The sequence below is a fragment of the Zonotrichia albicollis genome, chromosome 6, assembly GCF_047830755.1.
Source record: "Zonotrichia albicollis isolate bZonAlb1 chromosome 6, bZonAlb1.hap1, whole genome shotgun sequence".
In the NCBI taxonomy this organism is placed as follows: Eukaryota; Metazoa; Chordata; class Aves; order Passeriformes; family Passerellidae; genus Zonotrichia; species Zonotrichia albicollis.
Genome location: NC_133824.1, coordinates 63,347,924 through 63,373,620, shown reverse-complemented (window position 1 = coordinate 63,373,620; position 25,697 = coordinate 63,347,924). Strand labels below are relative to the sequence as shown.

The following is a 25,697-nucleotide window of genomic DNA, read 5'->3' as shown; positions in this document are numbered from 1 at the left end:
CCATTTGGCGGGAAGGGGCGGGCGCTGGGGGCGGCCGGTGCGCACGCGCGGGGGCTGGCGGGCACGCGGGCGGTGCGCGCGCGCGGGGCGTAGTGCGCGTGCGCGGTGCGTGAGGCCCGGGCGAGGCGGCGGCGGCTGTGGCGGCCCCGGCAGTGGCGGCCCCGGCAGGTACCGGCGAGGGGGCTGTGGCGGCACGGGGCCAAGGGGAGGAGAGCGGGGAGCTCCCACAGCGGCCGGGAGCGGCCGGGCCGAGGGACAACCGGGGCAGGAGGGCGAGGCGGGCGGAGGCCGGGCCGGGCCGGGCCGCGCGCGGGGCGCTCCGAGCGCCGTGTGGGCCCCGCGGCCGCTGCCAGGCCTCGGGTTTGCTCGAGAGCGGAACTGTGCCGTGGGGGTGCGTCCCGGTATCCGTGCTGTATCCTTGTATCCCCGTTCTCTGCGTTGAACGGCCGCTGGGCGAGTAACGGGCCCTGGCGGAGCCGCTTCGCGCCGCGCGGGCTGTGACGTTATTGCCCAGCCTGGGCCCCGAGAGGCCCTGGTGGAGAGGGAACGGCCTCGGGCTGGGCCGGGGAGGCTCAGGGTGCACACCAGCAGGAATTTCCCCATGGAAAGGGAGCTCAGGCCTTGGCAGGGGCTGCCCAGCGAGGTTTGGAGTGCCCATCCCTGGAGGTGTCCGAGGAATTCCTGGACGTGGCACTCAGAGCTCTGTGCTGGTGGCGAGGTGGGGATCGGGCACAACTGGGACCCGATGGCCTTGAAGGGCTTTTCCAGTGAATGATTCCGTGATTCAAACGCAATCCCGGCCCGGCCGCGCTGGGCCCGGGCAGCGCCGGCCCTGCCCCGGGTGGATCCAGCAGCGCCTTATCCGGGCTGTGAATGGAGCGTTCTGGGCAGAGCTCAGATAAGGCTCCGCATTCCTGCTCCTCTGCAGCTTCCCTGTTTGTTTCCCATTCGCTCATTCACGTTTATGAGCGGCAGTTTTGTGTACAGCAGTCTTTTGTACCAGGCTGAGTAATACATGTTGGCATCAATTATTTAATACCAGTGTGTGTGTAGCTGTCTGATACTCTGATTCAGTTGTTTAGCCTGTGTGATGTCAAACGCTTTGGAATTAACGTGAAACCCCCGGAATTGAAGTGTGGGAATTAACGTTAAGGTGGAAACCCCGGAATTAAATTTCTCTGGTGTGCCCCACCCCTGGACTTTTGTGGCCTGTTGCATTGGCTGGTTTAAGCCATGGATTGCTGTCAGATTTTGGGATATGCCGGGGATCAGGCTGGAAGAGCTGTCAGACAGACTTGGTTTCAGTTTGGAGCCACGTGTGCCGATCCTTGTGAGTTTTCACCAGCTCATCCCTTGTGTGCCCATCCCTTCAGCTTCTCCCTCCTCATCTGAAGACAGCTGGATTTGGAGAGCTGATTTTTTAAGATGGAATATGTCTTCTGAATCAGGTAGAGAGAGAAAACATCTGTTAAACATCAGAATAAGTTTAGGTTGTGAATTTCTAACGATGACAGAATCCATGGAATTGTTAAGGCTGCTCATTAAGTCCAGCCATTCCCCGTGCAGCCAAGGCCACCCGGTGTCCCCAAGTGCCACATGCACAGCACTTTAAATCCCTGCAGGGATTTAAGAAAAATCCTCCCCAGGGATGTGGCCTGGGCAGCTGTGCCAGGGCTGGACAGCCTTGCCATGGAGAAATTCTCCGATATCCAACATGAACCTCTCCTGGTGCAATTTGAAGCCATTTCCTCTCATCCCATCACCAGTTACCTCTGTCACTGTTAGGTCACATTTTAGAGCTGTAAAGAGCCTTTAAAGTGTTTTCTCTGGTGTTGGGGCTGTGGTTTGTGTCACTCCCTGCTCTTACCGCTCGGTTTTAGAACCTGAACCGAGGCACCCTCAGAAGTGCAGCAGCCTCTGAGTGATTCACATCTCTGCCTGTTGCATTGGGAAAGGCACAGTGATACTCTTTGATACTTAATGTATAACCTAATGTTACAGATGAGGGTTTTTCTCAAAATCTAGAGGCACAGAATGGTTTGGGCTGGCTGACACTTCTAAGCCATCGAGTTCCACCCCTACCGTGGGCAGGGACACCCATCACTAGCCCGGGCTGCTCCAAGCCGTGGCTGCCTAATGATGGAGAGCAGAAATGCTTTAAAAAGCACTTATTAGAAAACTTGCAGGGTAGACCACGTGGACTCTTGGACGTTGTGCCGAAGTTCCTTGGCTTGGGGAGCTCCTGGGGAAACATGAGCTGTTATCCCAGGAGCTGAAGCTGCTGAAGATAAGGGAGAGAGATTTTTCCTTTCTGGCAGGAACTTCACCCCAGGATGTAGTGCTGTCTTCTCCATGCCCTTGTTGAAGTGAAGGCAGTGCTCTGGGTGTTGTCTCTTCAGGTTTCTGGGGAGTTCTGGGCTGGGCACTTGTGCTTTCTTTTTGAAATCCCAGATGTGTTTGCCACCTGCTGGGAGGAGAGCACAGGAGGAACCAGGAGTGCCGTGCAGGGTGTGAGGGTGTCAGTCCAGCACTGTCCTTTGTGCCAGCTGCACTCAGGGCTGGGGGCTGCTGTGTCCTGCAGGATGCTGTCCCTGGGGTGTCAGTCCAGCACTGTGCTCCATTCCAGCTGCACTCAGGGCTGGGGGCTGCTGTGTCCTGCAGGGTGCTGTCCCTGCGGTGTCAGTCCAGCACTGTCCTTTGTGCCAGCTGCACTCAGGGCTGGGGCTGCTGTGTCCTGCAGGGTGCTGTCCCTGGGCTCCCTGAGCCGCCCGGGGCACGGAGCAGGCACAGCTCAGTGTCCCTGCTCTGGCTCTGGGAGGGAAGGCCAGGCACAGCCAAGGCTGGGTGGCACCCAGCCAGGTCAGGCTGGCCTGGTGCTGGCACAGCAGGGCAGGGCCAGGCTGTGGCTCTTGGCAGGGACATCAAAGGAGGAGTGGGAGGAACAGGAGTCTGTCCCAAGGGCCAGAAGGAAGCGCCTGGCACTGGGGGTGGTGGGACTGAGGGGCTGCAGGTCAGGGGCAGCCACAGCATTTCTGTGTCTCTCTGGTGCTGCTGGGTGTGTTTGGACATCACTAATGGGGACTGAGTTGGTGCTGACAGGAATTCTTGTCTTTGCTTTAGCCTGGTGTTGAGGGCACCTTTTAACACCTGTTTGTTTCACAAAGAATGTACTGACTGGTACTGAGTAGGAAAATTGAATGAATTGAGGGACATGGGTCCGTGGTGGCCCTGACACTGCTGGAGTGACTTGGACCTGATGGTCTCTGACAGCTTTTCCAGCCTGAATGTTTGTATGGAATTTGAACATTGTGACCGGGTTCACAGGGGTTTGCGGGTGAGGGAAGAGACGAGAATGTTGACTCCGTATTTCAGAAGGCTGATTTATTATGATATATATTACACTAAACTATACTAAAGGAATAGAAGAAAAGTTTTCATCAGAAGGCTGGCTAAGCTAAGAATAGAAAAGAATGATAACAAAGGTTTGTGGCTCAGACAGAGTGAGCCAGCTGACTGTGATTGGCCATTAATTACAAACAACCACAGAGACCAATCACAGATGCACCTGTTGCATTCCACAGCAGCAGATAATCAATGTTTACATTTTGTTCCTGAGGCATCTCAGCTTCTCAGGAGGAAAAAATTCTAAGGAAAGGCTTTTTCATGAAAAGATGTCTGTGACAGAACATAATTCTTTATTTAGAATAAACTTCCACTGGGCTCCTACAGGAAAACTGTAGTGATTCACTTATACCTCAGTAGCTCCCTGCAGTAGTTTTTTAGAAATCCACAATTTGTATGTGCAGATGTGAAAATCTCTGCTGTTAATATTTTTCTTGTTGAGCCAGGCTGATGTGTGAGGCAGGTGCCATGGGGGCTTGGTGCCATGCAGGGATGCCTGGAGCACGTGGGCACTCTGAGCTGGGGATCTGAGCCCAGCTGTGCCCCAGGAGTGCTGAAGGGAGCTGTTCCCCCAGGATCCAGTGGCTGTGGTGCCATGGAGAACGCAGAGAGCACGGAGGAGGAGCAGCCGACTGTGGGCAATGCGAGCGCGGAGCCCGAGGCCGGGAGCGCGGCCGAGGAGCAGCACATGGACTTCAGCACCGAGATCATGAGTGTCACCGAGATGGAGCAGTCCCCAGACAGCTCCCCAGACCTCAACGAGGACAACACGCAGGAGAGCGAAATCCCAAACATTGAGAGCTTACAGACCACAGATATCGAGGCTGACTTCCCTCCGGATTTTGACAAGTTTTGGAAAGTAGTAGAGGACAATCCGCAGGATTTCACAGGATGGGTTTATCTACTGCAGTACGTAGAGCAGGAGGTCAGTACCTGCCCCTTTCTCCTCAGTCTCCCCAAAATAAATAAACAAAGACAACTAAAGTTGTGGAATTCCAGTGGCAAATGTAGAATGAACATCAAGCTGTCACAGACACTGATTTAAGGCAGCTGTCCTTGCCACTGCTGTCATTTAATCATAGAATGCCAGGATGGTTTGGGTTGGAAGTGACCTTAAAAAGCTCGTCCAGTTCCACCTCCCTGCCATGTGCAGGGACACCTTCCAGTAGCCTGGGTTGTCAATGTCAAAATAGCACCAGGCGTTTCTAACATTGTTAATAATTGTATTTAAAATAGCCTGAGGCTGTTGCTAAGGGAAGCCCTGATTGTGCTCTCTCTGTTTCCCACAGAACCACTTGCCAGCAGCCAGGAAAGCCTTTGACAGGTTTTTCTCACACTACCCCTACTGCTATGGGTACTGGAAGAAGTACGCAGACCTGGAGAAGCGCCACGACAACGTCAAGCAGTCAGACGAGGTACGTAGGGCCCAGGGCCAGCGCTGCCACCAGTCCCAAAGCCACCAATGACTGTCCCACTGCGAGTCATTGGGCTGCCAGTGCCTGCCCTGCACGGCCAGGGCTCGAGGGACGTGTTTGCACGTGTCACAGCTGTGGCATTTGGAGCTAATGTTCTCTCTCTTTGTTGGCAGGTGCGTTAAACCTCTACAGTTTGTCAAGCTTTGCAGTGCAAGCCTCTGTATTACACTGCAGCTTAACAAGTAGGGCAGGGCTTTTCTGTCACTTCCATTTATTACTCATTTTCAAAACAATAATAGTTGGTTTGCTGGTCACAATTGCTCCATCTTATTGCATTTTTGGTCAGACGCTGTCAATGATGCTCTAATGGGTCTGTGCCCTATGGTCTGTACCCCAAAGCCTGCCCACACAACCTGGTCAGAATGCAGGGACCGCTGCGCTTTGAAGATCAAGACTCTGCACGTGGAGATCAGAACATTGCCATGTTCTATCCAACCTCCACCCGAATGGTAATGGTAGATTATTTAAACAAAATTCCAGTAATTAGTATTTCTAAGGTTCACCGGATAACACAGTGTTGCCTCTCTCTTAGGACCCCATTAAGGATTTGAAGTACAGTTCATGTTCTCTTCATAGGTCTATCGCCGAGGGCTTCAGGCAATTCCTCTTAGTGTTGATCTTTGGATACATTATATAAACTTCCTAAAGGAGACTTTGGACCCTGCTGATCCTGAAACTAACAGTACCATCAGGGGGTGAGTTGGGAGCAGCCTGATACCCATACACACCGCTGGGGTCAGGTTATTGTGTTTTTAAGACAAGAGGCAAAATCATAACAACCTGGTGTCACTCTAAAGATTTTTAAATTAAGAGGTGATGGAGCCAATTTCCATAAGAAGGGGGAGAGTGTGCAGTGTGGTACAAGAGGAAAAAGCTTGAGAGCTTCAGACTGGATGTCTGAAGACATATTAAGAAATACTTAGTGCAGCCTTTGGAATCCTGTAATTTTATTCCTTGGTGTTTCCAGGGTATGGCTAGGATGTGTCTGCCTGCTGTGGCTGGCAGTGGACCCAGTTAAAGGGCTGGGCTAGAGTTTGAGCAGAAGGCTTAATTGAACTGGAATTGAATCTCAACCAGGCTGCAGAATTGCTGCACAGCTTTTGGGTGTTAAGCTGCTGCACTGGTGGGTTTGGAGTCTGTACAAGACAGAAGTGGTAAAGGTTGTGTATTTTCCTCATATCTTGTGTTCCTGCCAGTGGCTTCTGCTGTTGCTTGTATTTGTTCAGTTGTGGAAGTGCTGGTGGAAAATAATGAGTGTGAGCTTTTGGAATCTCTAGACACCTTTCTGTAAATATCTGGAAAACACTCTGAAGTATGTCAATAATTAATATAAGTCTAGTTTCAAGGAAATGAGGATGCTCATAACCTTTAATAAGAGCCAGGACTTTCCTTCCTTGCTCTGGTGCTGGTATCCAGAAACCAGTGTAAAACCTTTCCTTTTCCAGAGCCTATGAACACGCAGTGCTGGCTGCTGGGACAGATTTCCGCTCTGACAGACTCTGGGAAATGTATATAAACTGGGAAAATGACCAGGGAAACCTGAGGGAAGTGACATCCATCTATGACCGCATCCTGGGAATCCCAACGCAGCTCTACAGCCATCACTTCCAGAGGTAAAGGAAAGCATGAGCACAAGAGCTTGGAACAGGCTTATGTAGTTACTTACTCACATTCTCAGGCACTTGGGCTGATTGTTGGAAAGTACTGATGCACATTTAAGGAATTTGGGTTCATGTACATTCAGAGGTTTTGTTGTGGAATACGGACAGACCTTGGAAGTGTGGGGGAGAAGAGAGGTTGTCTTAGAAATCAGAATGAGCAGTTCTGGACTTTAATACTTGTGCAGTGCCCATGTGTGGTGTAGCACCAATTTAACTGAGGAATCCTGGTTCAGTTAAATTGCACACAGTCTTCCCCAGATCTCTTGGTGTGGGAAATAAATTATTTCCTTTATAACTGATTTTGTCCTTTGCCACCTCTTTTCCACGGCAAGGGTTCTGTCCCTTTGGCACACGGCGCTCGTGAGGGCGATGGGTGCTGGCAGTTGTGGCTGTGAGCTGGCAGCACTCAGTGTCACTCAGGGGCCATGGAGCAAAGCAGAACCCCCTGGGATTTACAGCTGTGCCCTGTTGGGCAGCAGTGCAGCGTGAAACAGCCCCTTTGCAGTGCCTCTTTGTGGCTTTTGCTAGGTTTAAAGAGCACATCCAGAACAACCTGCCCCGAGACTTCCTGACCACAGAGCAGTTTGTGCAGCTGCGCCGGGAGCTGGCGGCCGCCAGCGGCCACAGCGGCGAGGACGGGGACGAGCTGCCCTGCGGCACCGAGGACATCACCGACCCTGCCAAGGTACGGCACTCAGCACCGGCCTGCCCTTCCTGGGCTGGCCAGGCCTTCACTGCAGCCACCCTGTGGCACTGAGGGCATCACTGACCCCGCCAAGGTACAGCACTCAGCACCAGCCTGCCCTTCCTGGGCTGGCCGGGCCTTTTACTGCAGCCAGGCCTTCCACTGCAGCCACCCTGTGGCACCGAGGGCATCACTGACCCCGCCAAGGTACAGCACACAGCACCAGCCTGCCCTTCCTGGGCTGGCCAGGCCTTCACTGCAGCCACCCTGTGGCACCGAGGGCATCACTGACCCCGCCAAGGTACAGCACTCAGCACCAGCCTGCCCTTCCTGGGCTGGCCAGGCCTTCTCACTGCAGCCACCCTGTGGCACTGAGGGCATCACTGACCCCACCAATGCACCTGCATGGGGTGGGCACAGGCACCTCTGTCCTTCCCTGGGCTGGCCAGGCCTTCACTGCAGTCACTTGAGCTGTGCCCAGAAAGCTCCTACATATCAGTGCCCTGCAGCACTGAGAACATCACTGACCCCACCAAGGCACCTGCATGGGGTGGACACTGACATTCTGTCCTTCTCTGGGGCAGGGGTTCCACTGCAGCCACTTGAGCTGTGCCCACAGAGCTCCTGCACTGCCCTGTGGCTCATGTGCTAACAGGACAGCCCCTTCCGGTGCTGAGAAGTGCAGGAGTGTTAAAGAAATGAGTTAGAAAATGAAAGAAGTGGTGTACAAAACCTAAGGAACAAATAGAAATTATTCCAGGTCAGCAGATTGATATCTGTGGTCTAAGAAAGCTCCTCACCAGCACTGGCCTGGGCAGGTTCAGACTGTTACAGGCCTAGGAAAGCCTGGAGCTGTCCAGAGGAATTGCTGATGGTGAAAGCACAGACACACTGAAACCAGGGCTGACTTGGATCCAAATCCATCCTTAATCTCCAGCCAGCTTTAGCACAGGATAAACACCAGTTGAGCTGTGTGTGCTGAGGCCCAGGGCTCAATCAGGCAGTGTCCCAGCCCTTCCCTGGCTGCTCAGGGAGAATCCATGCACAGGAGGCAGTTACAAAGGTGGTACCATGTCTGCTTGTGTTACATGTTCTGACATTCTGTTCTAGCTGATCACTGAGATAGAGAACATGAGGCACAGAATCATTGAGATCCATCAGGAGATATTTAACCACAACGAGCATGAAGTCAGTAAGAGGTGGACGTTTGAGGAAGCGGTAAGTGTGGTGGGGTTTGTGTGAGGCAGCAGCAGCAGTGGTGCAGGGAGCAGGACTGGGAGCTGGGAATTGTGTGAAACAGCCTTAACTTAAACTGCTGGGAGGGGATTGAACAGAGACTCAAAGCTGGAACAGTTTCACTTCTCTGCCGTTTTTCTTGTGAAGAGGCACCTGGTGATGTAAAGATCTCAGAGCAGTGCTTGGAGAGAGGCAAGGTGCTGTAATGTTTGCTAAGCCAGTGAGTCCTGGGAGTTAGTGCTGCTCATGCCCTGGGGTGGTGCAAAGGCATGAGGGGATGGAGGGGACTCCCTTTGAAAGGTAAGCCTGGTCTCAGAGGAGAATGAAACTCCTGTGGTTTTCTATTGTAACATTACACAATTAATCAGGTAGCTTTTGTTTTGGACCTCCTATGTATAATATATTAAAAGTACTCAACTAAACTAATAATTTGATCACTTCAAATATTCAGCTTTTGCTGTAGAGTTAGGTTGGATTCCATTCAAAAAAACAATGGGAGGTTTTCATCTCAGTCTTTGTATTTTTCTCCCTGACAAACAAGGTCCTTGTTTTAAATTTACTTCTTATTCTGAAGAGTCCACTGTGTTACCCAGCTGGGACAGATTTTCAGAGACTCTTTACTGGGTTGGGTGCTGCCTGCACTGGGTGGGACTGGCCAGGAGCTCTCGGCAGGGCAGGGAGCCATTGGCAGTGAGCTCTGTGCCTGTGACCCGTGGCAGCAGGGAGCAGAGCAGTGTCCCACATTCCTGCCTGGGGAAGCCTTAAGCTGCCAACCTGTGGGACCTGGGAGAGCCCTGGAGCTGTGGGCATTGGGCAGGGCAGGTGTGGGAAGCTGAGTGTCCTTGTGGCCACAGAGTGCTCTTGTCAGCAGCAGTGTGTGCTCTGCAGCCCCAGGGGCTGGGGGCAGCTGCACATGCAGAGCTCGGCCTGGCCAGACAGGACAGCACAGATCCCACCCAGGGCTGGGCATTCCCTGGAGCTGCTTCCAGCAGGAGGGGGACTGTGAGCTGGGCAAAGTGGCCACAGGGTGTTGGGTTCCACACCAGAGGTCAGTGAGGAGCATAAAGGGAGGGATTGGCTTTAAATTTCAGGTGGATTTGAAGAACTGGATTCTCCCTAATTACTCTAAGTTCTTCATCCATTTGTATGGGTTTGGATCTGAGAGGAGATTGCAGCACAGGAGAGAGATAATCAAATGCAATGAAGATGATGAGCAAAAGCAGAGGATCTCTGGCAGGATGCCAGACAAAGCAATTTCAATTTAAACAGAGCAGTTTTTAATTTTCTGTGCTGAGCTCTGACCCACCCAGCCCCTTTTGCAGCCACCAATAACAAGACAATGGTGCTAAATTTGTGGTCTTGCTATAACCAGATTGATGTAAATATTTGATAGGAAGTCCAGTTCAGTTTCCTTGTCATGATCCTCAACCAAGTTCTGAGTTGAATTTGTGGGCTGGCTGTCCCACAGTGAGCACTTCCCCTGTGTGCCTGGATGTGGGCAGTGTCCAGTGTGTCCGTATTGTCACTGACCCTGGGCTGCCTTGGCTCCTCCCCCAGCATCTCTAAACACCTGCACTCCAAAAGCTCTCTAGGAAAGGAGGTTTCTGGCCTGGAATGTCACTGCAGAAAATCCCTTGATCCATAGCTGGATAACCCTTGATTGAGTAGATGAGGAGGTGTCCCAGGAGCCCTGGTCACTGAAGTGGCAGGAACTGAGCGTTGGTTGTGTGGCTGTTGATTGTTTGACCCCCTTGGTGGTGTGTTTGTAATCACCAGTTGCATCCTGTGACTCTTGCAGATCAAGAGGCCTTACTTTCATGTAAAACCTCTGGAGAAAATTCAGCTGAAAAACTGGAAAGAGTACTTAGAGTTTGAGATAGAGAATGGCACTCACGAGCGAGTCGTGGTCCTCTTTGAGAGATGTGTCATTTCATGTGCCCTCTATGAGGACTTCTGGATCAAGGTAAGGGAGGCAGCTCACGGCTCTGCTGGTGCACACCTTGACCTGGTGACTAACCCTTGTACCCTGTGGAACGTTGTTCATCTATAACTATATCTGTTGCATTAGGAGATGGTCTGCTTGCAACCAGATTTGACTGCTGCATTTGCCAACTGCGTTGCCTCTCTACGTCCTTCCTTACAGAAACTAGTCTAGTGGTTCCATAAAGGTGCTGAATGGGTTTAAACAAAAGAATTTTATCGTTCTGGCGTGTTCTTGGAGACAACTACAAGCTTTAACCTGCCTGGTCTCTGCTCTGTTTCCAACCCTAGTATGCCAAATACATGGAGAACCACAGCATCGAGGGCGTGAGGCACGTGTACAGCAGGGCCTGCACCATCCACCTGCCCAAGAAGCCCATGGTGCACATGCTGTGGGCAGCCTTCGAGGAGCAGCAGGGTAAGGGCAGCCCTGCCTCAGGGGCTCTGCTGGGGGAGCTCTGGGACCGTGTTCACAGGGCTCTCAGGGTGAGGGAAGAAACAGAGATCTGACTCCATGTTTCAGAAGGCTGATTTATTATTTTATGTTATATATTACATTAAAACTATACTAAGAAGAAAAGGTTTCATCAGAAGGCTAGCTAAGAATAGAAAAGAAAGAATGATAACAAAGGCTTCTGTCTCGGACAGAGGGTCCAAGGCAGCCGACTGTGATTGGCCAATAATTATAAATAACCACAAGAGACCAATCCCAGATGCACCTGTTGCATTCCACAGCAGCAGATAACCATTGTTTACATTTTGTTCCTGAGGCCTCTCAGCTCCTCAGGAGAAAAATCCTAAAGAAAAGATTTTCTATAAAAGTTGTCTGCGAGTCTGCCCTGTCCTAAAGCATCTCCCTGCTCTTGCAGGCAACATTGATGAAGCCAGAAGGATCCTGAAGACGTTTGAGGAGTGCATCCTGGGGCTGGCCATGATCCGCCTGCGCAGGGTGAGCCTGGAGCGCCGGCACGGCAACATGGAGGAGGCGGAGCAGCTGCTGGAAGATGCTGTCAGGAATGCCAAGTCCATCAGTGAAGCCTCCTTCTATGCCATCAAACTGGCACGGCACCTCTTCAAAGTGCAGAAAAACCTGCCAAAGGCAAGAAAAGTGCTGTCAGAAGCCATAGAACTGGACAAAGTATGTGTTCCCTCTCGACTCTCTTACCCAAAACTCAAACCACCCTGGTGTCTTTCTCTCTTTCTGAAGCATTTTGTGAAACATGGCAGCAGTGATGACAGGTGTTGTAACTGGATGTAATGTCCCATTACTGCGTGGAGACAACAGTCCCTCTAAACTGATGCTGCCATGTCCCAGCTTGGGAATCTGGAAGTTTGAACCCTTATCCCATCAGAAGCACAATGTGCTTTACACCTTTATTTTAATTTTTAGAGTCTTAAACGTTCTCAGTGCGTTCAGTGTTATTGGTGTGGGGCAGTGTTTGGTGGTTTGGTGTCAGCACAGCAATATCTGGCACTCAGATGCTGCCAGCAAAGTGCAGCACCTGGGTTTGTGGTGTTGGTCACTTCTGGTGTGCAACAAACCAGCCCAGGGGGAGGAAAATCCCTTTATTGCCTGTCATTGTGCGTGTCATGGGGTGAACTGGGGTGTGTAACAGAGTTAAAAACCTGCTGTGAGGGTCAGGTGTGCACCTCCTAATGGCTGTTTTGCACAGGAAAACACCAAACTGTACCTGAACCTGCTGGAGATGGAGTACAGTGGTGACCTCAAGCAGAACGAGGAGAACATCCTGAGCTGCTTTGACAAGGCCATCCATGGGGCCTTGTCCATCAAAATGAGGATCACCTTCTCTCAGAGAAAAGTGGAATTCCTGGAAGATTTTGGGTCTGATGTGAACAAGTAAGATGTCCTGTGTGCAGTGGCCAAACAGGGGTCCCTGGGAGAGTGCTGGGAAAAGGGTGGGGTCAGTGGATTCTGTACAATTATTTCCTTTATCAGCTCTTTGTAAGGAACAGCTGCTTTTCTAAACCAGCCTCCTGGTGTTAAACAGGAATAGATTTGTAAACAGGAATAGATTTTTATACAGGAATCTCTTTTCAGACAATTGCCCCTTTTATCTGGAGTGCCCATCCCCTGACTGAGCAGAGCTGTGCTGCCTGCCAGGGTTTCCTGTGGCTGGTTACCCTTGCTAAGCCCTATGGAGGGAGGTGCTCATTCCCAGGGCAATGGGACAGTCTGTGACACAGGTGTCCTTTGAGACTGGTGCTGGCAGCTCTGCTTGTTTCCAAAACTGCACTGCTCAGGTTTTCCAGTGTTCAGCACTGCCAACGACTGTGCACTTCTGTGGGAGGATACACCAGAAATGCAAGTTTTAGTTCAATGCTACAATATCTTTTTCCTCTTAATTGTCTATTGTTTTTATTTACATTTTGCAGCTAAATAACCCAGAAGGATTAATGACAAGTCAGTTTTTCTGCTTTGTGTATTTTAAACAATAGCTGTCCTTAAATTCTGCTGCCTCTGCAGGGCAGCCAGTCAGTGCAAGTTTAGGATCTGAGACAGATCAACACAAAGAATTTTTGCATAATCCCAGAGCACAGAATGAGTGTGAGGAACTCTTTTTACCCAGAGCACGCTGTCAGGAGCTGCAGATTTTGTGAGATGCTGCCTGTGGGGGGGGGATTCAATATTTGTGAGAATTTTAGGCAGGAGTCTCCTGTGCTGCATTGACCACACTTGTTCTTCCCTGCTTGATGGGCAAAGGCTGCTTTGGGATTGGAATAATTTCCAGTGTTTAAATGCTGAGTCCCACATGTCTGTGCTGCTGTGGGTGGCATCTCCAGCAGGCTCTGAAGGAGCAGCTGATTCACAAATCACTTCTAGAAAGCTTCTTTATGAAGGAGCTTGGTAAAAACTGCATGAAGTGTGAGGGAAGTTGAGCAGGTTGGGAACTGGAGCTGTTGTGAACAGAGCCGAGTTGGCTTTCCCCTGTTCATTACTCATTAGAATGCATTACATTGCAGTTTGCTGTACTGTTGCAGCTGCCTGTAGGCTTTGCTCAGGTGTTTGAGGTACTGACAGGCCCTGACTGGCTGTGCTCTCCCCAGGCTCCTGGATGCCTACGACGAGCACCAGGCGCTGCTGAAGGAGCAGGAGACGCTGAAGCGGCGAGCAGAGAACGGGTACGGACGGAGCCCGGCTGCCTGGGCAGGGCAGGGAGCAGCCTCACCCTTGGTCTGGCACTGGAGGTGTTTGTCAGCTTTGAACCCACTGAGGGGAGAACAGAATCACTTGATTTTAGTCCTGAAGTGTGTACTGAATGGAGCTGTGCTGCCTTAAATATTCACAGAATTGTTTGCATTGGAAGGGACTTTAATGCCCTAAAACCTGCCATGGACAGGGACACCTTCCATAGGCTGTTCAGAGCTCCATCCATGCTGGCCTTGGACACTTACAGGGATGGAAATTTGGAAAATAAATTTTTGGATTGTTGAGTTGTTGAGTTGAGACCAAACAGTGCTGGTAAAGTAACTCAGTCTCTAAACAGGAACGTGCCTTTGCTGTCTCAGTTTGGGCACCAGCTTTAAACCCAGCCTGTTCTGCACAACCCAAACCGTCCATCCCTGACCCCAGTCCCCTCACCCCTCTGGGCCAGGGCAGCAGCTGAGCAGAGTTTGGGCTCCCAGCTGTGCTCTGAGTGTGCTGTGTTCCCCTGCAGCTCCGAGGAGCCGGACGAGAAGAAGCTGCTGACGGAGGAGGCGGGGCTGGCGTCGGCACAGCTCATGGACGGGGACATGCAGGTCAACCAGGCTGCCTACAACTACAACGCCTGGTACCAGGTATGGGGCTGCCTGCAAACTTCCAAACTCAGCTCTTGGGGTGCTGGCACCTCCTGGTGTGCTCCACAGGTGCTCAGAGTTGTTGTGTGGAGCAAGGAGCAGTTTGGTGGCTGTACTGTCACACAGGGAGGGGACAGGGGGAGGTGTGTGGAACTGTTCTGCCCCTTTCCTGTGTGCCTGGAGAGTGACTGTCTCCAGGCAGTGATTCCTGTGGTGCCTTGGAATGGGTTCTGCTGGTACAAAATCAGCTTGTGCTCTGGGGCTCTTCCTCCAGGGCATTTTAGCTTGGAATAGAATTGTTGGGGTTGGAAAAGCCCTCTAAGACCATCCAGTACAGCACTGACAGGGCCCCCACTGACCCATGCCCCTACTGGCGCAGCCATGCGTTTTTCAAATCCGTGGAAGTTTTGAAGTGGTTTTATGAAAAGCATTGTTCAGACTGGGCCGAGCCCCCAGAGCTGGGGGAGCAGTGGTACAGCTGGGGCACAAGCCCTGGGTAGCCCTGCTTTGGGATTGTCCCCAGCCAGATCAGGAATTCCTTCCCAAGTCAGGCAGTGGGAGCAGTCTCATCCTGGGCCAGGAAAAGTGCCCTGAGCTTCACACACAGCACTGCAGGAATGGCAGCCTTGAGGCTGGGCCAGGGGGACTCAGGCCGCAGATGAGGGAAGGGCTCTCCCCCAGAGCGTGGAACAAGCACTGGAACAGCTGCCCAGGGAATGGGCCCTGCCCCGAGGCTGCCAGAGCCCCAGGAGCACAGGGATGCCAGGCTGGGATGTTGGGGTGTGTGCAGGGATGGGGCTGCACTGGCTGATCCCTGTGGGTCCCTCCCAGCTCCGGACGTTTTGATCCTGCTGTGCTGGGGATGTGTCCTGTGGCAGCTCCCTGTGGGACCTCCACCCCTGCCTGCCTTCCCTGCCTTTCCCAGGGTGCTGTTCCACGGGGAATGGCACTGATACCCTGCATTCCATAGGGAATGGCACTGATACCCTGCATTCCACAGGGAATGGCACTGCTGCCCTGCATCCCATAGGGAATGGCACCACTGTCCTGCATTCCACAGGGAATGGCACTGCTGTCCTGCATTCCACAGGGAATGGCACTGATACCCTGTATTCCATAGGGAATGGCACTGCTGCCCTGCATTCCCAGGGTGTGCAGAGGGAATGGCACTGCTGTCCTGCATTCCCAGGCTGCTGTTCCTTAGGGAATGGCACCGCTGCCCTGCATTCCCAGGGTGCTGTTCCATAGGGAATGGCACCGCTGCCCTGCATTCCATAGGGAATGGCACTGCTGCCCTGCATTCCCAGGGTGCTGTTCCTTAGGGAATGGCACTGCTGCCCTGCATTCCCAGGGTGCTGTGCTGGCACAGAGGGGCTGGGGGGGCTGTGCTGGCCCAGGGGCTCCAGCAGGGACTGACTGGTGCCTGATGCTGCTGCTGTGTTTGGTTCCAGTACAACTACCAGAACGCCTGGAATTACGGACAGTATTACCACACAACCTGATCCCCGAGGGAGTGGAGTTCACTGTGCTGCAGTTTCAACAAAGATGGAATAAAAAAAATTATATTTTTCTAATTTTGGGCTGTGAAGGAACTGTTGTGCCACCTGCTTTTGGTCCTCTGCATGTGAACCGAGCTGCTGCTCACGGGGTATGTGTGAAGCAAGATTCGTGTGCTGGTAACTGATAAATGGTCTCTGTACAATTCTCATTTACCATAAATGATTTTTTTAATTCCCTGCACTAATTTATGGAGTGTCAGAAGAATTCTCGTCGGTCTCATGATTCCATAGCTGAGTGGGTGAAGCTGTGGGGGTTTGGGTTGGTTTTGCCCCAGAGCTGCTGTGCTGCCTGCCCTGGCCCAGGGCTGGAGCCAAGGCTTGTCCCGCTGCCAGCCCAATGCCAGGGAGCTGTGCCAGGGCCGGGCTGTGCTGGGATTGGGGCCCTGGCAGAGCTGCCACACGGCTTCTGTAGTGTGGGAGGGGCAGGGATTAAACCACCTTCATTCTTTTTTAAAAGCACAAACTGTGTTCGGGATGAGTTTTGTATTTAGAGTTTTTCATGTACACGGTGTGAGCAAAACTTTTTTCATTTTGATCAAAGTGATCATTCCCATTTTTGTAATAAAAGCGAGGAATTCAGTAGTGCTCTGAGCTTTCTTGGACTGCCTCATTCCAGCCAGGAGAGAGAACAGAATGCCTGAGTTGAGCTCTGGTGGTGTTCACAGGAGGGGCTGTGGCACAGGGACACCTGGGAACACCCAGATCTCTGCCAGCAGAGCTGCTGCCAAATAAATGGAGTGGGAATGCTGTGGGATTGTGGGGCAGGAATGCTGTGGGACTGTGGGATGGGAATGCTGTGGGGTTGGGCTCCACAGGGGCAAAGGAGCCCTGGCTTGGGTGTAGAGCCATGGGATTGTGAAGCAGGAATGCTGTGAGATTGTGGGATGGGAATGCTGTGGGGTTGGGCTCCACAGGGGCAAAGGAGCCCTGGCTTGGGTGTGGGGCCATGAGATTGTGAAGCAGGAATGCTGTGAGACAGTGAGATGGGAATGCTGTGGGGTTGTGGAGCAGGAATACTATGGGACTGTGAATACTATGGGATTTTTGTGGGATGGGAATGCCATGGGACTGGGGGGCAGGAACGCTGTGGGATGGGAATGCTGTGAGATTGTGGAGTGGGAACGCTGTGGGATGGGAATGCCGTGGGACTGTGGGGCAGGAACGCTGTGGGATGGGAAGGCCGTGGCACTGGGCTCCACAGGAGGGAAGGAGCCCTGGCTGGGCGTGGGCCCTGCTGCTCCCGGGGGCTCTGCAGTGCCCGCAGAGGAGCTGGGGGAGCACAGACACAAAGAAGGGAGGAGGCACTGGCAAGTACAAACTCTGCTTTAGTGGTGGGGCTGTCACTACAGCAGCGGGGCAGGGACAACACTCAGCACTCATCCCCACAAAGGCACCGCTGTAACCGGAGCCAGGAGTTACAGCAAGGCCAGCAGGAAGCTCTCTGTGGCAGAAATGGATTCCCAGCAGCACAGGGAATTCTTCACTCAATATCCACCAGCTCCACTTCAAAGAAGAGTTTTGCATTTGGTGGGATCCTGTTGGCAAACGTTAAGGAAACAAAAAGCAAAGGGCCCCTGCAGTGACCCCTCCCTGGGCAGGGAGTGCCCAGCTGCTCGCCAGCCTCTCCCCTGTCCCTGGCATGGCCCTGACCTGGTGGGACACCCAATCCAGCCACAGCTGCTGCCCAGCAGGAGCTGTCGGGAGCCAGGGACAGCCCCACGGACACACCATCGGCACAGCTGCTGCTCCCTGCCCTGCCCTGAGCTGCCCAGCCTTGTCTGCAGCTCTGGGGCAGGGCCTGGGGAGCTCACACTGTCCCACTGAGTGCAGGCAGCCCTTCAGATCACAGCATTCCAGCACAGCAGAACAATCCCTTCTCCTCCTCCGGGAGGGCTGGGAAAAATAAACAGGGCTGCATGAAACACTGTGGGATCACTGCTGCACCCCCTCCTGCAGCGGGATCCCAGAACCAAGAGTAACTCCCTGCTCCTGTTTCCCTGCACTGGTGAGGATCCCCATCAGGCAGAAGCATTTGCAAGCAGCTGGGATGAAAATGCAGGTGGAAAACAGCAGCAGGCTCCCCCTGCATGGGTTATTCTCCAGAAGAAAAGGGCAATTGCTCCCCCAGGAAGTGCCCAGAACTCCGAGTGGGAATATCCTGAGCCTGCTGTAACAAGTGAACCCCTCTCCTGCATCCCATAGAGCTCTGTCCCTCCTTGTCCCCAGCTCTGCCAGGCTCCCTGGGCAGTCACAGGCCGTGGAAGGATACTTGGCATCGGGCTGCCCCTTCTTGCCATAGCCCCACTCGGGCTCGATCTCCAGCTGCGCCTTCTCTCCTTTGCTCATGGTCAGCAGGGCCTCGTCCCACTGCAACGGCAGAGCAGCTCCAGCCAGGGATGGGACAGCGGCCACGGCACCTCCCAGCTTTTCCTGGGCCCCAGGCACCTCCCCAGCCCTGTGCAGCACCCCGGGAGTGTTCCCTGTCCCCACACAGCCCCACAGAGCAACCTGTGCCCCCGCGCTGGGATGGCACCGGGGAGCGATGGGAACGCGTCCCATCAGCATTGCCAGCCTCAGGATGCCCTTCCAGGGAGTGCCCAGGGATTGGTGCTGTGCCCACTGAGGGAAGGCTCGGGCACCCACAAACCCGGGAGAAACACAGGGAGAAACCTGGGGCACCCACAAACCCGGGAGAAACACAGGGAGAAACCTGGGGCACCCACAAACCCGGGAGAAACACAGGGAAAAACCTGGGGCACCCACAAACCCGGGAGAAACACAGGGAGAAACCTGGGGCACCCACAAACCCGGGATGAACCTGGGGCACCCACAAACCCGGGATAAACCCAGGGAGAAACCTGGGGCACTGCTGCTCCTGCAGCCCTGCCCATGGACACAGCCCCTGCCCAGCTCCAGCCACATCCCACACCAGCACACCTGCAGCAAAGGGGGCTCAGGGGCCCCTGTGGCTCTGCACAGCTCTGCCAGGAGGGCACAGCCGGGGGGCACCCAGGGAACAGGGACAGGAGCAGAGGGAACGGCCCCAGGCTGGACACAGCAGGAGTTTCCCCATGGAAAGGGGGCTCAGGCCTGGCACAGAGCCCAGCCCAGGGAATGCACACAGGGATGGAGGGATGGAGCCTGGGATGCCATGGGTCTCAGCTGCTGTGAGGCACTGCCAGGGCTGACCCCAGGGAACAGAGCCCGTGTTCCAAGCTCTGCCTGATGAGGGAACGGCTGAGGATCAATGTTCCATCCTCCCAGTGCAATCCCTCAATCTGCCCCCAGGAGAAAGAGAGCCCACAAACTGCACCCCCGTCCCAAAGCACAGACTGGAACTGCCCAGGGACTGCAGGGAGCCCTGAGTGCTTTACTTACACCTCGGATCACTTTTCCTACACCAACTTTGAAACTCAAGGGCTTGGCTGCTTTTTTCTTCTTTGAACCTGGAAAAGAGTTTTGTGTTCATTTGCCTCAACATCACACCAGCACACTGCACACCTCTGTGGAAAACTGCCATTGCAATAATGCTTTATATAAATAGCTGCTTTCTGATATTATTTTTAGCCCAATATCAGATTTTCAAGGGAAATATTAAAGCTGTGCACTAAAAACATCATTACATGTTGAAACTGCACCAAAGCATCTTTCAAACCCCAAAAGCTCATTCCTGAATTACTCAAGTTGCCTGTACAAGTTATGGACATATTAAGGAGCCAAGAAAAGCCAACAGGGAACATACAAAGTATGAGGAATTACAGTGACTCTGGAATACTGTTCCTGAGCGTGGGACAGCACTGCTGGGAAAGCCCTTCCAGTATTGCACCATTTCATACCCCTAACCCCTCTGATCTGTCACAAAACTCCAGCAGGGAATACTGCACACCAGAGTGTTCACATCCCTCTCATTCCAGTGCCTCCATATGTAAAGATTTACTACAGAGTGGCCCCAGGGTGTGTTTATTTAGAGAAATTCAGGACACTGCTGGTGCAGGAGCTCTCTAGGCACCACCTCCCCGGGGGACTGACTCCCTGCATTCCACATTCCCAGGGCTGGCAGGATGCAGCCGTGTCACTTGACACCAGCCAGCCCTAAAATACTGCCCTTGCTAGCTCATGGAAAATCGGGATCCGGGAGCTGCAGGGCCGCTCAGCAGCACCATGATGAAGCTGTTTGTCAGGAATGCTCCCACAAACACCTCCCAGGGGCAAACCCCTGCCCTCATCTGCTGGAGGAGCCCGGGTAATTCCCTCTAGGAGCACTTGCAACCAACCCCAGGAGTTTATCTGCACATCTGTGTACCCATAACCTTACTTGATTGAATATTGGTATCGAAGACTGTCCCATCCTGCAGCTTTCCCGTGTACCAGCAGTGGACAGTGTCTCCCTTCTTCGGGAAGTTGGTTTTATCTCCCTTCTTTAAAATGGATTTTGTGTACTTTGGTGGCCCCTAAGGTTATAAAAAGAGAGTTATGACTGGTGGGTTAAACAATCTCAGATATCCAAGACTGAACAACCACTGAGTTTAAGGCACCAAAAAAGACACTTAATGAAGGGTGTGTTCATGCGACTGCAGGGCTGCAACATTTGTGGAAAATGCAGCTTAAGGTTAAGGTTGGGTATAAACACCAGATTTCTTACTGTAAGCAGGTTTTTGAAGACTTAGGATCAGACAACCTCCTGAGCTGGAAGGGACCCACAAGGACCATCCAGCCCTGCCCAGACCCCCAGCAATCCCACCCTGGGCATCCCTGGCAGTTCACCTGGAGCTCTGGCAGCCTCGGGGCCGTGCCCATTCCCTGGGCAGCCCGGGCAGTGCCAGCACCCTCTGGAATAGTGGAACCTTTCCCTGATGTCTCCCTAACCCTCACCCCGAGACAAGCCACCCGCATAATGTGATTTTCCAGGTGAAAAACGCGAGTCGAGGGCATCACACCAACCTCCTCCACAGCCTCCTCAGCCTTCACCGCCTTCCCCTTGGCCTCCTCCGCCTTGGCCGGCTTCGCCTTCTCCGCCGCCTTCTCGGCGCCGTCGGTGCCCTTGAAGCGCTGCGGGGGGAAGGATGAGGAGCCGCACGCACAGCCCCGGCCCTGCCCGAGCCCAGCTCCATCCCCGCGGCCTCACCTGCGTGTGGAAGAGCTGCGTGTAAGCCGCGATCAGCTGCTCCTTGTTCGCCGTCTTCGCCACGTTCTTCACCTGCCCCAGCAGCTTGTGCTCCGCCAGGAACTGCGGGACACGCGCGCCAAGCGTGAGGAGAATAAAACAACCAAAACACCCCAAACCTCCCCCGCATGGCTCCAAATTATGGATTACCCCCCGCCATTACCGCCTGCGCCGCGTTCTCCTGCAGGAATTTGATGATCTCCTTCTTAGCCAGCGCCTCGCTCCGCAGCTCCTCGGCGCTCCAGGGCTGCGTCGGGCCCGCGGCCGCCGCCATCTTCCCACCCGCCTCCCTTCTGCTCCTCCTCCGGGGAGGAGGGCTGGGATCCGCCCGGCAGGGAGAGGGGCGGGCCGGGGAGCGGGCTGGGGGAGAAGGGGAGGCTCCGGAGGCGCTTCCCGACCGTCCCCTTCAGCCCCGGCCGAGCGCCCAGCGGGAATTCGGGGAGGGGCGCCGAGGGAGGGACAAAATGGCGCCGCCTCGGGGCTGTTGGAGCACGCCCTGAGCGAGGGCAGCGGCGGCAGCAGCGGGACCTGCCCCGGGCTTGGCGGGCACCTCAGGGCGAGGGGAGGGCCGGGGGAGAAGGGAGGAGGGCCGGGAGGCGGCTCCGTCCCTCTCGGCGGCGGTTTCAAGCGGCGGCGGTGGAGGCAGGCTAAGATGGCGGCAGGATGAGCGGCGGCCGGCAGCGCACTTTGCTGCAGGTGTGGCGGGCGCCTGAGGGCAGAGCGGAGCGGAGGGAGCCGGCCGCGGACAGCGATGACGAGCTGCTGCTGGCAGCCGCGGCCGCGGCCGACCCCGGCCCGCCGCAGGGCTTCAGCGAGGCCGCGGGCTCCATCTGGATCTACCCCACCAACCTGCCCGTGCGCCCCTACCAGGAGCGCATGGCCGGCGCCGCGCTGCTGGCCAACACGCTGGTGTGCCTGCCCACCGGGCTGGGCAAGACCTTCGTGGCCGCCGTGGTCATGTACAACTTCTACCGCTGGTTCCCCTCGGGCAAGGTGCTGTTCCTGGCCCCCACCAAGCCGCTGGTGGCTCAGCAGATGGAGGCGTGCGGCCGCGTCATGGGCATCCCGTGCCGGGACATGGCGGAGATGACAGGTACGGCCGCTGCCCGGCGTGGAAACACACAGTGTGAGGGGAAAAATAAAACGTGAGACGTGTTGGAAGGGCTGAGTGCTGCTTTGGCCGTAGTTAAAAGCACAGGTCGCCTGTATAAAGGGTGAAGCGCTGCGGTGCAGCCCTGTGGGTCACAGCGGGCACGTCTCTGCACACGCAGAGCGTTCTGTGGGATGCTGAAGCCAAAGAATAATGGCTCTTTAAACACACACTGGAGCTGTTGCTGCCCCTCCTTCTCATCCCCTTGTCTCTTTCCGTGTCACTTTCATTGTCACTTTCATTGTCACTTTCATTGTCACTTTCATTGTCACTTTCCATTCACCTTTTTATGAAGTTTTTGCAGCCCCCTGAGCTGCAGTTTATTCCTCGCTGTGGTAACAGCCTCAATGACTGAACCCATAACCTGTTTTTAGACCCAGACCTTTCCCAGAAGTCTTTTAAATGATGTTTAGGGCAGTGGGCATCTAAAAGGCATCTTGAGCTCCCCAGCCTTGATTTCCATGGTTCTGGATTTAATTTTTTAATGCAAAAAACTCTTCCTAGTCATTGTATTGCGTCAAGGGGAATATAGGTTGGATATTAGGAAAGAGCTGTGCAGGGAGGTGGTGCAGTCCCCATCCCTGGGTGTGTTTAACAAAGCCTGGATGTGGCACTGGGTGCCAGGGGTAAGCTGAGCTGTTGGAGATGGATTGGACTCCATGATCCTGAAGGTCTCTTCCAACCCAGTGATTCTGTGAATATTCTGTCAATATTCTGCGTTCAGTGAGGGTGGGCAGGCCCTGGCACAGGTGCCCAGGGCAGCTGTGGCTGCCCCTGGATCCCTGGCAGTGCCCAAGGCCAGGCTGGACATTGGGGCACCCTGGGACAGTGGGAGGTGTCCCTGCCATGGCTGGGGTGGCACTGGGGGGGATTTAAAGTCCCTTTCCAACCCAAAGCATCCCATGATTTTATGTGTCTGCCAGCCCTGTCACTGTCAGATACCTTGCTCTGAGTTCCCTGATGTTGTTTCTTTGATTTGCAGGAGGAACCCAGGCTCTGGGCCGCCGGGAGCTGTGGAACACCAAGAGAGTCTTTTTCCTCACCCCTCAGATAATGGTCAATGATCTCTCTCGTGGGACCTGTCCTGCTGTGGAGATCAAATGTCTGGTTATTGATGAAGCCCACAAAGCCCTTGGCAATCATGCCTACTGCCAGGTAGGGCTGGAGCCACCCCACTCTTCTCTCCCAGTCACAAAAGCCTTCCCCAAAATTGTTTACAGGATCTCCATAAAGCATCAGTGTCATTGCTGGGGGGAGATTGCTGTCCTTGAGGTCCTTAACTTTGTTTGAAAGCCCTCCAACATTCCTGTGTGTTATTATTGCCTTGTTTATTAATAATACCTGTAAGGTATGTTTTTCAGTGCCTCCATTAAATTGTAATTTTGGTTTAAAGACAGTTTTGGCTGGGCAATGTTAAAAAAACCAGTGTTTTTATAAGGTTCTTTTTTCAGTTCAGGATTTCTTTTTAAATGTGTTGTTTCTGTTGATTTGCCAAGAGTTTGTTGCATTATCAAGGGTTAATCTCCTGAGAGCAATAGGTGACCTTACTTTGGTACACTGGAGAAATTTACTGGATATTTGTGGATTTCACATTACATAGGATTAATCATCCATGAATTACATTTTTTACAGTTTATCTTCAGACTCACTTTTTGGCAGCTCACCTGAATTAGTGGGCTGTCAATACTTTTGTTAAATCAAGTGAGAAATCATTTCATAATTTTTTCAGGTTATTCTTGGTACATTTCCAGGATGCTCCTGGATCCCTGGCAGTGCCCAAGGCCAGGTTGGACATTGGGACACCCTGGGACAGTGGGAGGTGTCCCTGTGGATGACAAGGGATGGAACAGGATGATCTTTAAGGTCCCTTTAACCCAAACCGTTCTGGGATTCAGTATTTTTGGAGTGTTTTGTTAAGCCTTTCCCACTCAGTGGGTGTTTTCACTGCTGTAGTTTGCACAAGGAAATAATCTCCTCTCAGGGCATTAATGAAGCTTTCCTGCCCTCAGGTTGTGAGGGAGCTGAGCAAATACACCAACCAGTTCCGGGTCCTGGCGCTGAGTGCCACCCCAGGCAGCGACACCAAGGTGAGCCACAGCTCCTGCTGTGCTTTAAACAATCAGGGCTGGGTGGGAGCTCTGTTCTTTGCCTGAAGCCTCTGCAGGCCCCTGAGGAATTGCACGCCAAGACTGAATCAATTTACAGTCCATTGTTTGATGAGGTTTGGAGTTTCTCATGCTGTAAACCACGTTTTATTGATTTGTGAGGGTGGGCAGGCCCTGGCACAGAATCCCCAGAGCAGCTGTGGCTGCCCCTGGATCCCTGGAGTGCTCAAGGCCAGGTTGGACATTGGGGCACCCTGGGACAGTGGGAGGTGTCCCTGCCATGGAGGGGTGGAATGGGATTTAAGGTTCCTTTCCAATCCCCAAGTCTGGAATTCTATTTCCTGACCTTTCTTTTTCCATTGTAGATAGTGGGTGTCTTCTCTTTGCGATTTTATGTAACCCTTGCTAAAATACAGAAATAGTTACTTTGTTTTTATGGCTTTACCAGGCTGTGCAACAAGTTATTTCCAACTTGCTGATTGCTCAGATAGAGGTGTGTGCTGAAGATTCTCCAGAAATTCAGCCTTATTCTCACGAGAGACAAGTGGAAAAAATTGTAGTTCCACTTGGGGAAGAACTGGTAGAATTTCAGAACACTTACATCAAGGTGAGTGGCTGCATTTCCTTTTTGGTCAGTGGCCAGTGACAGGAAATGTTTTATCATCTCTGTCTAGACTTGCAGTGTTTATAAAGACAACACTTTCTTGTGTAATTAACCTTGATTATAGGGTAAATTAAGCACCATGGGTTCAACTCCAGCAGCTACAGTTTCATTGTGCACCAGGGGCACCTTTTACCTTGCAGAGACTTGGAAAGCTCAGGTGGAAAACTTGGAATTGAATTTTCCTCATCCTCTTTCAGAAGCCTTTGCAAAATTGACACCAGACCTAAACGGAGGTTTCTGGTTTTGGCTGAACTCAGTATTAAGATGTTGGGAATGCCTTGAGCAATTTGTGTGTGGGCTGGAACATTTTGTCTGAGTAAAAATAATATTCTTTAGAATAAGCTTTAAGTCATCTGTAAGTGTAATTAGTTCTTCTGGAGTTTTTTTTTTTTAATTGGTTTATTTGGCGTATTAATTTTTATTGGCCTATTTCTATTATGATGATGACATCTTTTTCTTTTTTACCAATCTTTACTGCCCAAATATAAAGAGATTTTTGGGGACCAGAGCTGTTTGTCTGTCAGTTGTAACTTAGTGATCTGTGCCTTCCCAGTAGGATACTTGTTGGTAAATGATGTTCCATAAAACACCAGTCTGGAAAGTGTAAAATATCTGCTCTTTTTGTGTTTAGAGGCATAAAAGATTAGGATAGAGTTATGTATCAGACTCTTGGCCTCAGAGCACGTGTGTTTAACAAAGCCTGAGCTGTTGGGGTTGGACTCGATGATCCTGAAGGTCTCTCCCAACCTGGTAATTCTGGGAATTTGGTTAAAATGGATGGATTTTGGTGTAGCTGTGTGAAGAGCACTGGAAGGCAA

General features: G+C 52.8%; 3 protein-coding genes and 1 non-coding gene across 6 annotated transcripts in view; 3 read left to right on the top strand and 1 right to left on the bottom strand.

Moving 5' to 3' along the window:
* The first annotated feature begins 17 nt into the window (after positions 1-17).
* PRPF39 (pre-mRNA processing factor 39) lies at positions 18-16,378 on the top strand. 2 transcript variants are annotated; one of them, XM_074544161.1, is made up of 14 exons: positions 18-168; positions 3,978-4,327; positions 4,692-4,817; positions 5,454-5,572; positions 6,323-6,490; positions 7,067-7,223; positions 8,334-8,441; positions 10,258-10,422; positions 10,731-10,857; positions 11,309-11,577; positions 12,113-12,297; positions 13,506-13,580; positions 14,117-14,237; positions 15,689-16,378. In XM_074544161.1, exons 2-14 carry the CDS (start codon positions 3,998-4,000, stop codon positions 15,737-15,739), a joined length of 2,001 nt encoding a protein of 666 aa, XP_074400262.1. In that variant the 5' UTR covers positions 18-168; positions 3,978-3,997; the 3' UTR covers positions 15,740-16,378. The 2 variants fall into 2 exon arrangements, with proteins under 2 accessions (XP_074400262.1, XP_074400263.1); XM_074544162.1 differs by lacking the exons at positions 18-168; positions 3,978-4,327; positions 4,692-4,817 and adding an exon at positions 4,864-5,326.
* LOC113460341 (small nucleolar RNA SNORD127) lies at positions 11,661-11,746 on the top strand. Its single transcript, XR_003382183.2, has one exon. It is a non-coding gene; the product is annotated as a small nucleolar RNA SNORD127 (small nucleolar RNA).
* A 725-nt stretch (positions 16,379-17,103) lies between the features above and the next one.
* FKBP3 (FKBP prolyl isomerase 3) lies at positions 17,104-21,258 on the bottom strand. The gene is made up of 7 exons (XM_005495578.4): positions 21,124-21,258; positions 20,922-21,023; positions 20,738-20,845; positions 20,112-20,247; positions 19,175-19,242; positions 18,066-18,163; positions 17,104-17,331 (listed from the first exon to the last, which is right to left on the bottom strand). The coding sequence occupies exons 1-7, from the start codon at positions 21,232-21,234 to the stop codon at positions 17,277-17,279; spliced, it is 678 nt and encodes a 225-aa protein (XP_005495635.1). The 5' UTR covers positions 21,235-21,258; the 3' UTR covers positions 17,104-17,276.
* A 303-nt stretch (positions 21,259-21,561) lies between these two features.
* The window catches only part of FANCM (FA complementation group M), a 59,089-nt gene continuing 54,953 nt past the window's right edge, over positions 21,562-25,697 (top strand). For both annotated transcript variants that reach the window (XM_074544155.1, XM_074544154.1), the window contains exons 1-4: positions 21,562-22,053; positions 23,093-23,265; positions 24,120-24,197; positions 24,664-24,822. In XM_074544155.1, the coding sequence (XP_074400256.1) occupies positions 21,624-22,053; positions 23,093-23,265; positions 24,120-24,197; positions 24,664-24,822 (840 nt within the window). In that variant the 5' untranslated portion in view covers positions 21,562-21,623. The remainder of the gene's footprint in view (positions 22,054-23,092; positions 23,266-24,119; positions 24,198-24,663; positions 24,823-25,697) is intronic.